The sequence below is a fragment of the Balaenoptera borealis genome (genome assembly GCF_965194805.1).
Source record: "Balaenoptera borealis genome assembly, chromosome: 3".
Classification (NCBI taxonomy): Eukaryota; Metazoa; Chordata; class Mammalia; order Artiodactyla; family Balaenopteridae; genus Balaenoptera; species Balaenoptera borealis.
In genome coordinates, this window is record NC_138866.1 from 157,509,588 (window position 1) to 157,523,633 (window position 14,046).

Consider the following 14,046-nt stretch of genomic DNA (forward strand, 5'->3'; position numbering starts at 1 on the left):
TTTATAAATCATGGTACATTTGTGTAAAACTAGTCTCCCTCACTTAGTAACATCTTCTGTGTTAGCAAAAGACAACTTAAAACTGTAGTTGGTAGTTATTCTTCACATGTTCCATGGGCCTAACAACTTCACAAATTACAGAGTAAGTGAGTCATTTCCTATGACCCAGCCCATGGGCGCAATAGAGAGCTGCTTTGAGTGCAACCCTCGCAAAATCATCCACTTTCTTAGTCACCTTCTTTATTGTATGTATTTAGGCTACACAAAATAAGCAGATTGTTTCTGGAGAACATTTTACTTCTCAGGATAAGCGTTATGGTTTGTAGAACGGTTTGCCATGTTCTCACTGTAGGAGCAAAGGGATTTGCAAATGTTTTTATTAAATCCGTATTGAAATTCTCAGAAATAATCAAGGGAAAGGAAATGTTTCCATTCCCCACAGGGCAGGTATTAAGCAGCTAACCGTCCGTGGTGTTTGGCTGAGGAGCGGGTGCTGTAGGAATCATCTAGAAGTTGGTGCTGTCACCTGCACGGCTGACACAGCCCCACGGCAGTCCCTGACCCTGTAGCTATGTCGACATCATCCTTGCAAGCATCCTTGTGAGAGACTAGGGGACTGGTTCCCTAGTCTCTTTGTTTACCTAGTGGCTGAGTGTGCAGAAATCTCCCTGGCGGCTCTCAGCGTGAGGCCATGAGAAGATTTTCACTTTCTGTTTTGTCAAGGCCTTCGGGTCAGCCCAGTTCCCCATCCTGCTCTGCCAGAGTCGGTCTGGCTTCGTGGTGCCGGCTGTTCGGACTGAATTACCGTCAAGTTTCCTCTCATTCTCAGAAGCACTTGGGTTTGGATGATTAAACATCACCCCTCCCCGCAGGGTGCATGTCAGCACAGTGGTCGAGGGTCTGAAACTTGGCCCCAGGCCCCGGGGCTGCTCGCCTGCTCCTTGCCTGCCTCCCAGGCATCTTAGAAACGAAAGTCCGCTGACTGGTTTGTGCAGTTGCCCTGTGCACGCGGGGTGAGCGTCATTCCCACCAGGGGCCTGGGAGTCTGGAGGAGGGAGAGGTCGCTGAAAGGGCAGCCCTAAGGCCACATTCTCCCTCTCTCTCCCGTCTATCCTCTGCCAGTATCTCTGATCCGCGTCACCTGTCACCTACCGTCGGTTATCTGTCCGCCACTGTCTAGCTGCCTATCATCTGTCTGTCTACCTATTTTTAATATTCTGTGGAAGGAAGTTCCCTGGGGGCCACTTAGGAGAGGACCTGCTTTTGTGGCCACTCCTGGCGCGGCAGGGTGGTCTGCGGGCCAGCCTGTTCCAGGTAGCTTACATGCCGGGATGCGACTTCAACAACACCTCTGATAAGCGCTCCCTCTCGGGGGATGGGGGTGCTGGATCACATCACACTCGCGCTTGTCACCCTTGCCCTCCACGGTAACAGCCACGCCAGGCCCGGTACTTTAAATGGAGCAGGCTAAAAATGTACACCGTCTACGGTTTCCAGAAAGAAGGGAGATGGGGGCAGAAAGATAAAAGTGATCTTAGAGTTGGACCGAGGTGTGTCTGGAGGAAGTTCCACTGCTTCTCCGTGAAGGCCAGGCCGTGGGAGTCCCTGTCCCAGCCCGTCGTGAGGCCGAGGGAGCATCTGTCACGTGCGTAGCACTAGACTGTACACACACACATGGGTATAGATGTATTTCTATACAATATTGATATTATATGTATTATAATTATATATAATGTGTGTAATATAATTATACTGTATATAATGTATGATAGTTATTATATATAATGTATCAATATATAAATACATATGTGCATGTGTGTATAGTCTTGTGTTAATATGTGTGACAGCTAGGAAAGGGAAAGAGCATGGAATCAAATAGAAAAGGGAGAAGCTGAGAGCAGGTTCATTTATAGAATGTACAAAAGTTTATGATATATAATATATGTATATTATATGTGAACTATATAAATAATAAATATGTCTATAATCTAGTGTTAGGTTATATAACATAGTGTTATACATAAGAATTATAATGTTATATATCATATATAATGTGTATTATATTTTGTTGGAAATTTTACACTTATAAATATGCAAATTGATCACCCATAAAAGTGGCTGCACTGTTGATTAATTTTTGTTCCATACTCCATGGGCTGTTTCATTTTTAAAAATCTATATTCCTTTGTTTCCTTCCCTCTTGACTTTCAGTAGGTGGGAGATAGGAATCCACAACAATAATCTATTATGATAAACTTTCCTAAATGGCTAATGCCTATTCCTTTTCAGGGGTAAATGCCCTGGAAGTTGAGTCACATAGATAGAGACGCAAATGAACATTTCTGTCATTCCTTTTTTTAAAAAAAAAGTATTTATTTATTTATTTGGCCGTGCCAAGTCTTAGCTGTGGCGCAGGATCATTCTTGATCTTGTACATTCTGTGGGGAGAATGAGATGCATTTAGAGTTGAAATGTAATTGTCTTTGGTCAAATGTGCATCGCCGTCCAGGTTCACTCAGGGTCTCCCCTCAGTGTAGTAAACTGGCACTAGTTGGAAGGTAAGGCAGATGAGGATGGGTGACATCCAGCTGTGCTTTTAGACCCTATTTCATGTGTGTGGAGAGTCGCGGATTACCCGGCAGATGCTTTCCTGTACGCGGTGTGATTGACACCACTGCTCTCCGTGAGTTTGTGTTGAGTCACCAACAGTGTTAGGGTAAATACGTCCCTTTTCAATCTCTCAGGAGCCAGTAGACACCAGGCAAACTATCTGACTCCCCGTGCTACTCTGGATGAGTCTGGGTGGAAATTCCCAGTGTTGGAGTTGAAACTTAAGAGGCTTTCCCACAATGTACCACTTGGAAGGAGCACTAGTATTACGCTGGTCTTCTCACCATGGGGCTCTTAGGAGTTTGGATTCATTGTCATTGGAGTTTCCATTTTACGTAACTCATGGATCAATTAAAGTCTCAACACAGTTGAACCCAGTCTTAAAAAGATGTTCCTTCCCTCCCCCAGGGTTACCAGGGCATGGTGGACGGTGGCAGCAACATTGTGGAAGCCGACTGGGAAAGTGTCTCCAGCATCCTGCAAGTGGTACGTGCTGAGCTGCCATCCTGCTTCTTTCTCTGAGTAACTCTTTGGTTTGAAACCTCTTGTGCTTATGCTCCCGTAATACCTACAACAGGTTAAAGTGCCGCCTGGCATCACTCCTATCTACTCGCATGGAAAGAAAACATTCTTAATTTGCCATTTAATTAATTTTTTAAGAAGCTCTATACCATGCACACTGAGGAATTATCCTTGCAAGAAAAAGTTATATGTGATGGCTAGTGGCCCTTGAAGGGGATCTGGTATCTTTTTTTAGAGCAGATTAACGTTGAGGCAGTTTTGGTTTGTTGGTGCTGTGTGTTTAGTGGCAAATCTCCTTGCCTGTTGGGTTTTGGGAGTCATTTGGCATCAGTGTAACAAAGCATGGGAAAGATCCCGACTGGCAGCCTCCAGGGGCTGTGGATTTAGTGGGAACACAGCATCCCTTTTCTGCCCTGACCCAGAGAGGGCTGATTTCCTTGGTGTGCACAAGGATGAAGTAATCACCACTTCAGGCGAAACAGTTGCTCACGTGGAACTCAAAGGAACCTCTTGCCTGAATATTTCATGCCTAATAAATTCCTGGAACAGTGTAGCTTAGTGAAGACTCCAAGGCAGTTGAGAAATAAAGAGATTACATGGAAGGAATGGACTTCATGAAAAGCTCTTTACTTGCGATTTGATCTTTTGAAATGTATGTATTCATGTGTGACTCATGTTGAGTATTTTTTTAATTGAAAGAAAAGAGATCGGTCCCATTCCCTCTGAAGGTGCTAGTGCAACAGAAGAAGGGATGAAAAAATATGGTATATAGATATAAATGGAATATTATTTGGCCATAAAAGAGGAAGTCCAGCAATGTAGGACAACATTGAGAACATTATGTTACATGAAACAAGCCAGACACAGAAAGACAAACCCTGCATGATCTCACTGATACATGGATCTAAAAAAGGCAAACTCAAGAGAAACAGAGTAGAATGGTGGTTGCCAGGGACTGGGGGTGTTGCAGAAGTGCTGGTCAAAAGACACAAGCTTCCAGTTATAAGATGAATAAGTTCTGGATCTAATGTACAGCGTGGTGACTGTAGTTAACACTACCGTATTATGTACTTGCAAGTTGCTAAGAGAGTAATGTTCTCAACACACACACACACACACACACACACACACACACACACACACACACACACGTAACCAGGTGAGGTGATGGAGGTGTTAATTAGTTTGATCATGGTGATCGTTTCACAGTGTGCACCAATATTGAGTTATCATGTTCTATACCTTTAAAAATATTAACCATGCTGTATTATATATTTGAAAGTTCTCACCACAAAAAGGTAGCTATGTGGATTGATAGATGTATTAACTAACCTTATGGTGGTCATCATTTCACAATATATACATGTATCAAATCATCACAGTGTGCACCTTAAACTTACAAATGTTGTGTGTCAATTGTATCTCAATAAAGCTGGGGGGGCGGGGGCGGATGCTAGTGGGGTGTGAGTTGAAATGCCGGTCACAGACTCATAAGTCTGCACTTGAGGCTTTTTGCTCTACTACTCCTGGGAAGAGGCTGAAGGAAAGTTGGACAACCATGGATACTTAGGTAGAGTAATATTTGCAAAAAATCAGGACATTGTCATCTGAATTCCAGACAGGAAACCCACGTGTGAGGAGAGCATTTCCACTCTGCTATGGTGATTGTGAAGGAAGATAGGAAATACAAGTATGGTTGGGGTGTGTGTTTGTGTGTGTGTGTGTGTGTGAGAGAGAGAGAGAGACTGGTGTCCACTTCTTTGCAACCCACTCGGTCCTGGGTTTCATTCCTGGGGCCCTGTCCATGTTATCTCCTCAATGTTTATGGGTTGCTGACTTCCCGTTGATAGAAATTATGTGACCCTCTAATCGCTCTTGGTCAAATCAAAGTTCAGAGGACTGGCTTATCTTTGCTCTGCACGCTGCACCTTCTACCCAGACTTCCCGGTGCTGTGCCAGGTCCTGACGTCGCCCCTGTCACACTGACCGTTATCATTAACCCAGGATCACTTCTGCTGATGGGCACCTTGCTTTATGAAGCGGGCGTGCACTTGGAAGGTCATGCACAAACTGAAGTTTTATCAGTGTGTGCAGGGCTTGTGTAAAGCCATCCTGCATTTTTCTAAATACAACTAGGGATCCTTTGCTTTTGAAAAACAAAGTGTGAAAAATCATGATTTCTCTCTCCCAGAAGTTTGGATCATCCAACTAAGATTTAACCTTGAAAAAGGGGTGTGGGCAGGGAGGGGTGGGGCAGATCTCGTGCAAAAATAGATCCCTTTGGCTCACAGATTTCTATTTTGCTGGCACTTGTGGGGAACCCTGACTAACAGAAGGGGAGTCTTATTACCTGGGGCCGCTGGGCACGGTGCTTCTCTGGCTGTGGCTGTTGACCGGCCGTGGGCCCGTCTTAGGCTCAGAGAGTGCGCGGGGCCCCGCCCTCCCTGTGCTGCACAGCTTCCCCACGGGGCGGCTGTTGTTACCTTGCAGACTCTTCTGCTCCGCGCATTTAGCTGATGGCTGCCGTTCATGCTTGTTTCCGTCCCCTACTCTGTTCCCCTTGGGAATGATGCAGCGTCTTTAGCCATTGAATTCTGGGAAAGAGCTAAAAATGAGAAAACTCTAAACTTTCACAGTTGATCGATTCAAAAGATGACAAGGAGGGAAACCTAGGCTTTGAAAGTCCTGTGTTTTTACATCAGCACTCACATGCGCCAATCTGTCCAGCTTTCTGTCCAAATGGGAGGAAATAGATAAACACGGTTTTATTTCTTTTCCAGGGAGGGACCATTATTGGCAGCGCCCGTTGCAAGGACTTCCGTTCTCGGGAAGGCCGCTTGAAGGCTGCTCATAACTTGGTTCAGCTGGGCATCACCAACCTGTGTGTGATCGGCGGGGACGGGAGTCTCACCGGGGCCAATATCTTCCGGAAGGAGTGGAGTGGGCTGCTGGAGGAGCTGGCCCGGGAGGGTGTGTCTCTGTCTCCGCACACATTACTCTCGTGGGGCTCTGCCTCCCCCATTCGTCTCCCCATCCCCTCAGAGAGCTTTGAGTGCCTACATTCTGCCTGCTTAACTGTCCCAGAGGTATTTGCTGCTGGTGACGATGCAGATCTTACAGTCGCCACCTCAGCACTTATATTCGTGCCTCAAATAATAACAATAACGATAATAAGAATAACATTCATTCCGCCATCCTACGTGCCAGGCACGGCTCCACTTTTGACATAGGTGGTTTTGTGCACTGCTCGTGACAACCATCTGCGAGGGTTTGTATCGATCCCCACTTTACAGAGGAGGGTCAGGGGCTCGAGGTGAAGCCAAACAGCCGTGAGGGTAGCTCCGGCTCACACCTGTTCTCAGACGCCCGTGGCTGCCCCCCACCAGCTCCCCTGGGGTCTTTCTATCAGTTGTTGCAAGACTTGAATTTAGATGGTAACGACCTGCTGCTGGATGGTCCTTTATCGTAGGAAAGGATTTTCGAGAAACTTATATATTCTGTGGTTTTTGTCTTTTAAACATGTTGTTACAAAATTCCACTTTAATATAAAATATGGCCAATGGAAGCAAATTGAACTAATAGCAACCTTATGAAAAGCGTAAACTTGAACTAAAGCGATGACCCCAAGTTCTGTGACGTCTGTTTGGGGAATGGAGAGGGGCTGTCAGACGCCAGCAGCAAAGGACTTAACGATGGCTCTGCACCATGCTCTGGTGTAAGGCAGGCGCGTGGGGTGGTAACTCAGGAGAGGGATAGCTGCCTCCCCCTTGACCTTGACCTTTCTGGTCCCATTTAAGCAGCTCTACCATCCCCGGTGGTCTTTCCTGAGAGCACTAAGTAGATCTCTACCAACTAATTAGCCCCCATGGGCCTGTAAGGAGTCAGTATACCAGTTGTACAATATTCTTTGAGACTTAGATCTGGGGTGGTGACGTGTCTTATTCGGAGCCAGGCCATTTTCCAAGGCCGTTGTCAGACAGAAGTCAGATTGTATCCACCGATTGCAGCGTGCGATCCTTCCTTCCTTTAATTTTTACACCTGGGTCGGTGTTCTTGTCTGGGTGTCAAATGACTGCTCCTATCTTGTCCCCAGCTCCACCTTTGTGTGGCTTTTCTCTCCGTCAGTATGCAGGATCAGGTCGTGTACAGATCTGATACAGTGGGTAGGAAACCCGTGTCGAAGCGTGCATTCCACCCCCCTCCCCGCGTCATCCTGGGCGTGCGGCTTGTCCCCCCACAGGCAAGATCAACACGGAGGAGGTGGAGAAGCACGGGTACCTCAACGTGGTGGGGATGGTGGGCTCCATTGACAACGACTTCTGCGGCACCGACATGACCATCGGCACGGACTCTGCCCTGCACCGCATCATCGAGGTGGTGGACGCCATCATGACGACCGCCCAGAGGTGGTGACCGTGGGGACCCGGCGGGCGGGCGGGCGGGCGGCCCTGGGCTTGAGACATGGGCTGCGGAGACCTCAGTGCCCGCTCTGGAAGGTTCCACAAGCCTTGTCACTTGATATTAGAAACAATTTTGTATTGGTTTACTTTTTATTTTCAATTTTCAAAAGTCACTGCTTCCCAATTGTAAAAGAAAAACGTGTTCATTGGAGAGAATTTAGAAGAAAGAAAGAGACAAAGTCAGCATTACATAAAGTCCTACCCAAAGCTCTCCTGCAGGAATCGCAGGAAGTAAAGCCCCGAGTTTGCACAGCTGTCGTCAGAGCTGGGCGAGCCCCCCCCCCCCGTTCCGCTTCTCACCTGTGGATTTCCCAGCATGCAGATGAGGCAGAGACCTTCTGTCCCGGTGCTGTAGACTCGCGGCAGAACCGTTACCGTAATGCCTTCTGTGGAGCCCTTGGGTTTCCGAAGCACTTTCACGAAAGCCACGTGAGAGAGAAAATGGAACACGTGCCGGGTGTGGACCCGACTCTGTGACTGTCGTGTCCTGCCTTGCTGCGGGCGGTCTCCAACCCACGGTTGTGGCCCAAGAAGCAGCTGACGCTGCCCAGCAGAGCCGTTGTCTTGGGAAGAGCACACACACACACACGTGTCCTGGTAGCGTGAGCGTGTCTGGCACAAGCACACCTGCTATAAAACACAACCGGGAGGTGCTGCTCGCTGCCACAGCCCCTTTGCTCGAAAGAGCTTGAAACACACAACAGCATTTGCTTGTGTAGAAAGTGGGTCAATTGCAGGGCAGCTCAGGTACCTGCTGTAAATACAAAGCAGGCTTTTCTGTCTGCTTTTCCTGCTCTTCCCGGTGGTGCTAGGTGGATGTTTCCTTTATCTCTTTTCCAGCCACCAGAGGACCTTCGTCCTGGAAGTTATGGGGAGGCACTGCGGGTACGTACGTGCGGATGCGACTGGGATGGAGAAGACCCCTAGCACAGTTCCTGCGGGCCCCGCACCCTAGCACGAAGGTGCCAGGAAGGGTTCCCGAGGAGCCAGCAGCGTCCTGTCTGCCGGGGCCGGCCCTGAGCTCGGGGTGCCCGGCGCAGCCCCACGAGGTCATTGCTGTCTCCGTGCAGGTACCTGGCCCTGGTGAGTGCGTTGGCCTGTGGGGCCGACTGGGTGTTCCTTCCGGAATCTCCACCAGAAGAAGGTTGGCAGGAAAACATGTGCATCAAACTCTCAGAGGTAAACCCACATTTTGCCTCTTCTAACTGCCAGTGATTCTGGTTGCGCTGCCCCGGCCGTGATTTGCGGTGGCCGTTAGCATGTTCGGTTTGGACGGAGTTTTAGACAGGTGACAGCTTTCTGCTCAAAGTGGCTTCAGGCTGGTTGCTGGGGGCTTCGACCCCTCATGCGTCCATCCACCTCCCACTGTTGCAAAGAGTGATTCGAGGGAAAACAGCTGAAGCTTTTGTGTTTCTCGCGCAAAGCAGCAGCTACAGCTGTAAACAGAGGAGGTGATGTGAGAGCCCAGGGTCTGGGGAACACGGTGCCTCCCTGATCCCACGTAACAGGGACGGGAGACCTGTGTGTTGACTCCATCCGAATCCCCCATCTTGCCGTGTGGCACACGTGGTGACAGCTCCTTCCGCTGCAGGGTCCCCACTGTGCTGGCCTTCTGTGGGTTGGGCTGCTGTCTCCTCTGAGCCAGGCTTTTCCTTCCTTCTGTCTGTGGGTTGGGCTTGTGTTTCACCCCGTGGATTATCAGTGTCGGGCAGATTTCCTCCAGTTAAGCCTTCTAACTAAGGCATGCGAGGCCTCGTAGAAAACAACGGTTAGCTTTCGGGACAGAAATCCCAATGCGTATGGAATTTCCCTTCTCTTATTTTCATAACCATCTTATCGCTGTTCCATAGGCAAAAAACTAAACATATGGCAGAGGCTAATTATCGTTGTATTCAGCAAACACGTAAGCATTGCATACAACCAGGACCCACGTTTCATAAGACATGGCCATTGCCTTCAAGGGGATGGGTTCCAAGAAAGGAATTCCAGCAACAAATCAAATAAGCTTTGCTGACCCAGAACCTCTGTAAGAAACTGTTGGTAAAGCTGTCCTTTTACTACGGAGAATCATGCACCCTTTTGAGGCTGGAGCTCTAGGCTGCAGCAGGCCAGGGGCACGTCCCAGGGATGACTGTGACCACTGAAGTAACAAATGAGTTCATCATCTCTTGGTTCTGACCTGGGGACCTGGGCGGCGTACTGTGCTGGCCAGCTGGTGTGGGAAGGTACGTGGCTGGTTGCAGGAGTCGAGCACTGGCCCTCCTGTTAGGCAGGTCCTTCATCGTGGCGCTGAGGACATCCACTTAATTGCCATTCCACGGGGCATTACTTGAGGGACGTGCCTGTCCCTGCATCTGTCCCTTCTCCCGAGTCCCTGCCCTCGTTGACGATGACACTGCACAGGCCAAGGTCCAACGCCCTTAGAGAGCCGGAAGCACCCTGGACGTGAGGAAGCGCCTGGCTGGTCAGAAGATCAGCAGTGAGGCCGTGGGGCTGATTTTTAGGTTTCTCCATTATTTCTGTAACTGTATGGTCTTATCTGCAAACCTCCTTGAGTTTCAGACATTGTAAAGTGCCCTGTCAGCTAGGAAGTGTTTGGATCCCCCCTTAAGCGCTGGCAGAGTTAAGACTAATGGCTTAAGCTCACTTGGGTGGAAACACTCGATATTGTAGTGCCTGTCATTAATTTCTATCGGTTATCAGTGTAGCACTGTGAGAGCTTTTCTAAACACCTTACCGGATAATTGGCCCAGGAAGCAAGCCCCAGAGCATCCCCCAATCATGGGCATTTCGGTATAAAGTTGGAAACGACTCAGGGGCATCAGAAGTCCCAGGGCTGGATCCTGGCTCTGCCACCCACGGGGCAAACGATATTTGGACAGACGACCTCCCCTTCATGTCCTAAGTTCCTCAGCTGTAACTCGGGGTCATGCTGCTGCTCCTTAGAGGTTTTGTGAGGATTCAGTGAATGAGTGACTCCATCCGGGTGTGGGACCAGGAGGCAGTCAATGAACTACACAGACAAGCTGGCTGTCTTCCCACCTGAGTGGATAGGTGACCCCATTCTTTTTTTATTTTTTATTTTTTTATAAATTTATTTATTTATTTTTGGCTGCATTGGGTCTTCTTTGCTGCTCACGGGCTTTCTCTAGTTGCAGCGAGAGGGGGCTACTCTTCGTTGCGGTGCTCGGGCTTCTCATTGCGGTGGCTTCTCTTGTTGAGGAGCACGGGCTCTAGGTGTGCGGGTTTCAGTAGTTGTGGCTCATGGGCTTCAGTAGTTGTGGCTCGCGGGCTCTAGAGTGCAGTCTCAGTAGTTGTGGCTCACGGGCCTAGTTGCTCCGTGGCATGTGGGATCTTCCCGGACCAGGGCTTGAACCCATGTCCCCTGCATTGGCAGGTGGATTCTTAACCACTGCGCCACCAGGGATGACCCCGACCCCATTATTTTTTTTTAGCCACTTTGGAATATTGTATTTTATGGATGAAGTATGGCTATTTGGCCAATTCCGTATTTGTGGACCAGTCATTACTTCCATTTTTGCTCTTTCAAGTGATGCTAAAATAATCATTCTTGTTGTTGTATCTTTATACCTTTTAGAAAGTACTCTGATTAATAAGTTCTTCAAAGTGTAGCACATTTTGGGACTTCCCTGGTGGTCTAGTGGTTAAGACTCTGACCTTCCACTGCAGTGGGCACTGGTTTGATCCTTGGTTGGGGAACTAAGATCCCGCATGCCACGTGGTGTAGCCAATAAAAAAAAAAGTGTAGCACATTTAATATCTATCAGAAACCAACAAGACAGCATGTGTGTTTGTGATGCAGGACGGGCCGAGCCCCCTTGGCTGACATCCTCAGGTGCTGCCCACTCTGGGCTCACCGCCCCACACAGCTCACACCCCCCCACAGGAGGGTCCTTGATTGGGGACTTAATGGAGAACAGACTCACTGAGAGTGATTTGGGGCATCGCAGGATGCTGGCCGTGAGCCCGGGGGCACCGTGGCCCCCAGTGTTGGCCGCTGCCAGCCTGGCTTTTCCTGCAGGGCGGCTCCGACCCCGCCTGGGCCCCGCATTCCCCTCTGTGCCCCTCCTGCCCGGGCCCGGGGCTGGCGCTGCCCATCACAAAGGCGAGAATCGGTTTTTAAGCACTGATTTTTATTCTCCATTATTTCTATAACTGTATGGTCTTACGTGCAAACCCCCTTGAGGTGAGGTGGCAGGAAGCTCTGCCTTCTGGGGGAGTTCTCGGGCCTGGTTTGCAGTAGAGACCCCCCTCCCCGGAGAGCCCAGCCTCGGAGCTCATCCCCGTCCGGGGGTCCAGGTCAAAGGCGCCGGGGGCCGGCCTCCACCTGTGGTGATGGTCACAGCAGCTTCTGCGTCTGCAGGCCTGTCCCACCTGCTCACCTAGGGCACCTTGACCTGCCCGTGTCCTTAGGAAACACCACGTGTGAAATCAGGTGACCGTTTCTCCCTGGAGAGAGGCCGGTTCAGGTGGGGCAGAGGCCCTTGTTGTGTCATTAAGAAAGGTTTAGGCATTTGAGGATTTCATCTTCTGTTTCCTTAGAACCGTGCCCGGAAAAAAAGACTGAACATCATCATTGTGGCCGAAGGAGCCATCGACACCCAAAACAAACCCATCACCTCGGAGCAAATCAAGGAGGTGAGTGTCTCAGGCTTCTCACCCCCTGAGCCTGTCTAGAAACGGGAGATTTAGACACCCCGGGCAGGGCGGGAGTCTGGAACCATGCGCTATTATTTAAATACTTTTTGTTCTTCTTGCTCGTTAAAAATATGTTCATAATGACTCATAACTTTATTGGCATCAGAATCATACAGCTCCTGGCTTCTGGAAAGCCCCTGCCTCTGGAATACTGTTGGGAATATTCCCAAAGGCCCCGGGCTCCCCTGACAGAGACGGAGGAAATGCGATCGGGTGGGGTTAGAAGGTTCCAGCTCTGGGTGCCGGCTGCCCAGGAGCTAGGAGGTCAGCAGAGTTCCCTCTCCCACTGGAGCATCAGCTGAGCATGGCCTTACTCACAGAGAAAGCCGCTCGGCTGGCCTTAGTCACTGCTCCTCCGCCCTGCATGGAGGCCGACCCCGCAGTCCTGTTGCCCGAGTCCTGTTGGGCTTGGTCGGCGGGTGCTGGCTTGTCTGGCCCAGGAGGGATCTGCTGTGCTCCCCGGTTGCCCAGGTAACTGGGCAGGTTCTGGACACAGTGCTGGGGAGACAGACTCAGGCTCTGGTGGAAGCCACCCGTCTGGGCAAAGCACATCATCACCTTGGCTTTGCAAGTTGGTTTCTCTGATGCCTTTTACGTATTCCCTGACCAGCTTTTCACCTGATTATCAAAATATCTGTGAAAGTCATCTGCCAGTATTTATAGAAGTAATCAATACAGTCAGGGCAAAGATATTCCTTCCCACTTAACTGAAGTTGAGATTGGATTGTGGAATATTAGAGCCAAAAGGGACCATGGAATTCCTATGACCCAGCCCCATCATTTTTATAAAGTAAATGAGGGCCAGTCAAGATAGGTAGCCTGTCCCGGCCACCTGGCTGGGTTCACCTGGGCCCTGGACTGAGGGGACGCTTTGATTTTACTGTATCATGCTTTTCAAACACAACCTTACAAATTCAAGGTGGTTGCAGGGAAATGTTTATATTTTTACAAAGTATATGCTTGAAATACAAGCTATAGAAACAGTGTTTTTTAAAAATCGTGTTACTTATGTTCACTTGCGAGGTAGGAGCACAAAGGTTTTATTTGATGTTAAAAGTATTCTTTAAAAAATATTAATTTCAGCAAGCCGTTAAACATTCTTTCAGGAAGTGAAATTTAGAAACTAGAACGTTCTTCAACATAGATGTGTAGAAAGGGGAGAGAGACCTTCCCCTGCTCCCAGCCCCCGTCCCTAGAACAAGCTGATGTGCTCGGCCATGTCCTGTGTTTCCCCTCAGCTCGTGGTCACACAGCTGGCTTATGACACTCGGGTGACTATCCTTGGACACGTGCAGAGAGGTGGGACGCCTTCAGCCTTTGACAGGATTTTGGTAAGTGAGGCTGGAAATGGTCAGGCATCGTCACAAGGAAAGGAACACTTCTGGGATCGCAAAGGGACCAGTCTGCTACGAAGACTGGGTGATCTTGAGTAGAGCCATCGGTAAAGGGCATCTCTGCCCACAGAGCCAGGTGGCTTGTCCCTAGGGTGCTACGGCCCGTAGTCTCATAGGGAGACCTGCTAGCCGAGGGGGGGTCCTAGGCCCCTGGTGACCCAGACACTGAGGGACCCTGCCAAATGTGGGGGACAAACCCAGAAGGTGGAAAGGGGGTGTCCACAGGCAGGTTTCTAGAAATGGACCCAGGGACCACAGAGACCCAGAGTCCAGTTCTCGGTTTCCTGCTCCACATGCCTGTGACCCCCCGCCCCCCAGCGCGCTGGTTCTTAGCAGAGTTG

The 14,046-nt window shown here is 49.5% G+C and overlaps 1 protein-coding gene across 1 annotated transcript in view; it reads left to right on the plus strand.

Moving 5' to 3' along the window:
- Positions 1 to 14,046, plus strand: part of PFKP (phosphofructokinase, platelet) — a 72,854-nt gene that overhangs the window by 29,495 nt on the left and 29,313 nt on the right. Inside the window, exons 3-9 of the mRNA XM_082386043.1 lie at positions 3,019 to 3,096; positions 5,913 to 6,102; positions 7,373 to 7,538; positions 8,433 to 8,477; positions 8,663 to 8,771; positions 12,156 to 12,251; positions 13,550 to 13,642. Coding sequence (XP_082242169.1) covers positions 3,019 to 3,096; positions 5,913 to 6,102; positions 7,373 to 7,538; positions 8,433 to 8,477; positions 8,663 to 8,771; positions 12,156 to 12,251; positions 13,550 to 13,642 — 777 coding nt within the window. The remainder of the gene's footprint in view (positions 1 to 3,018; positions 3,097 to 5,912; positions 6,103 to 7,372; positions 7,539 to 8,432; positions 8,478 to 8,662; positions 8,772 to 12,155; positions 12,252 to 13,549; positions 13,643 to 14,046) is intronic.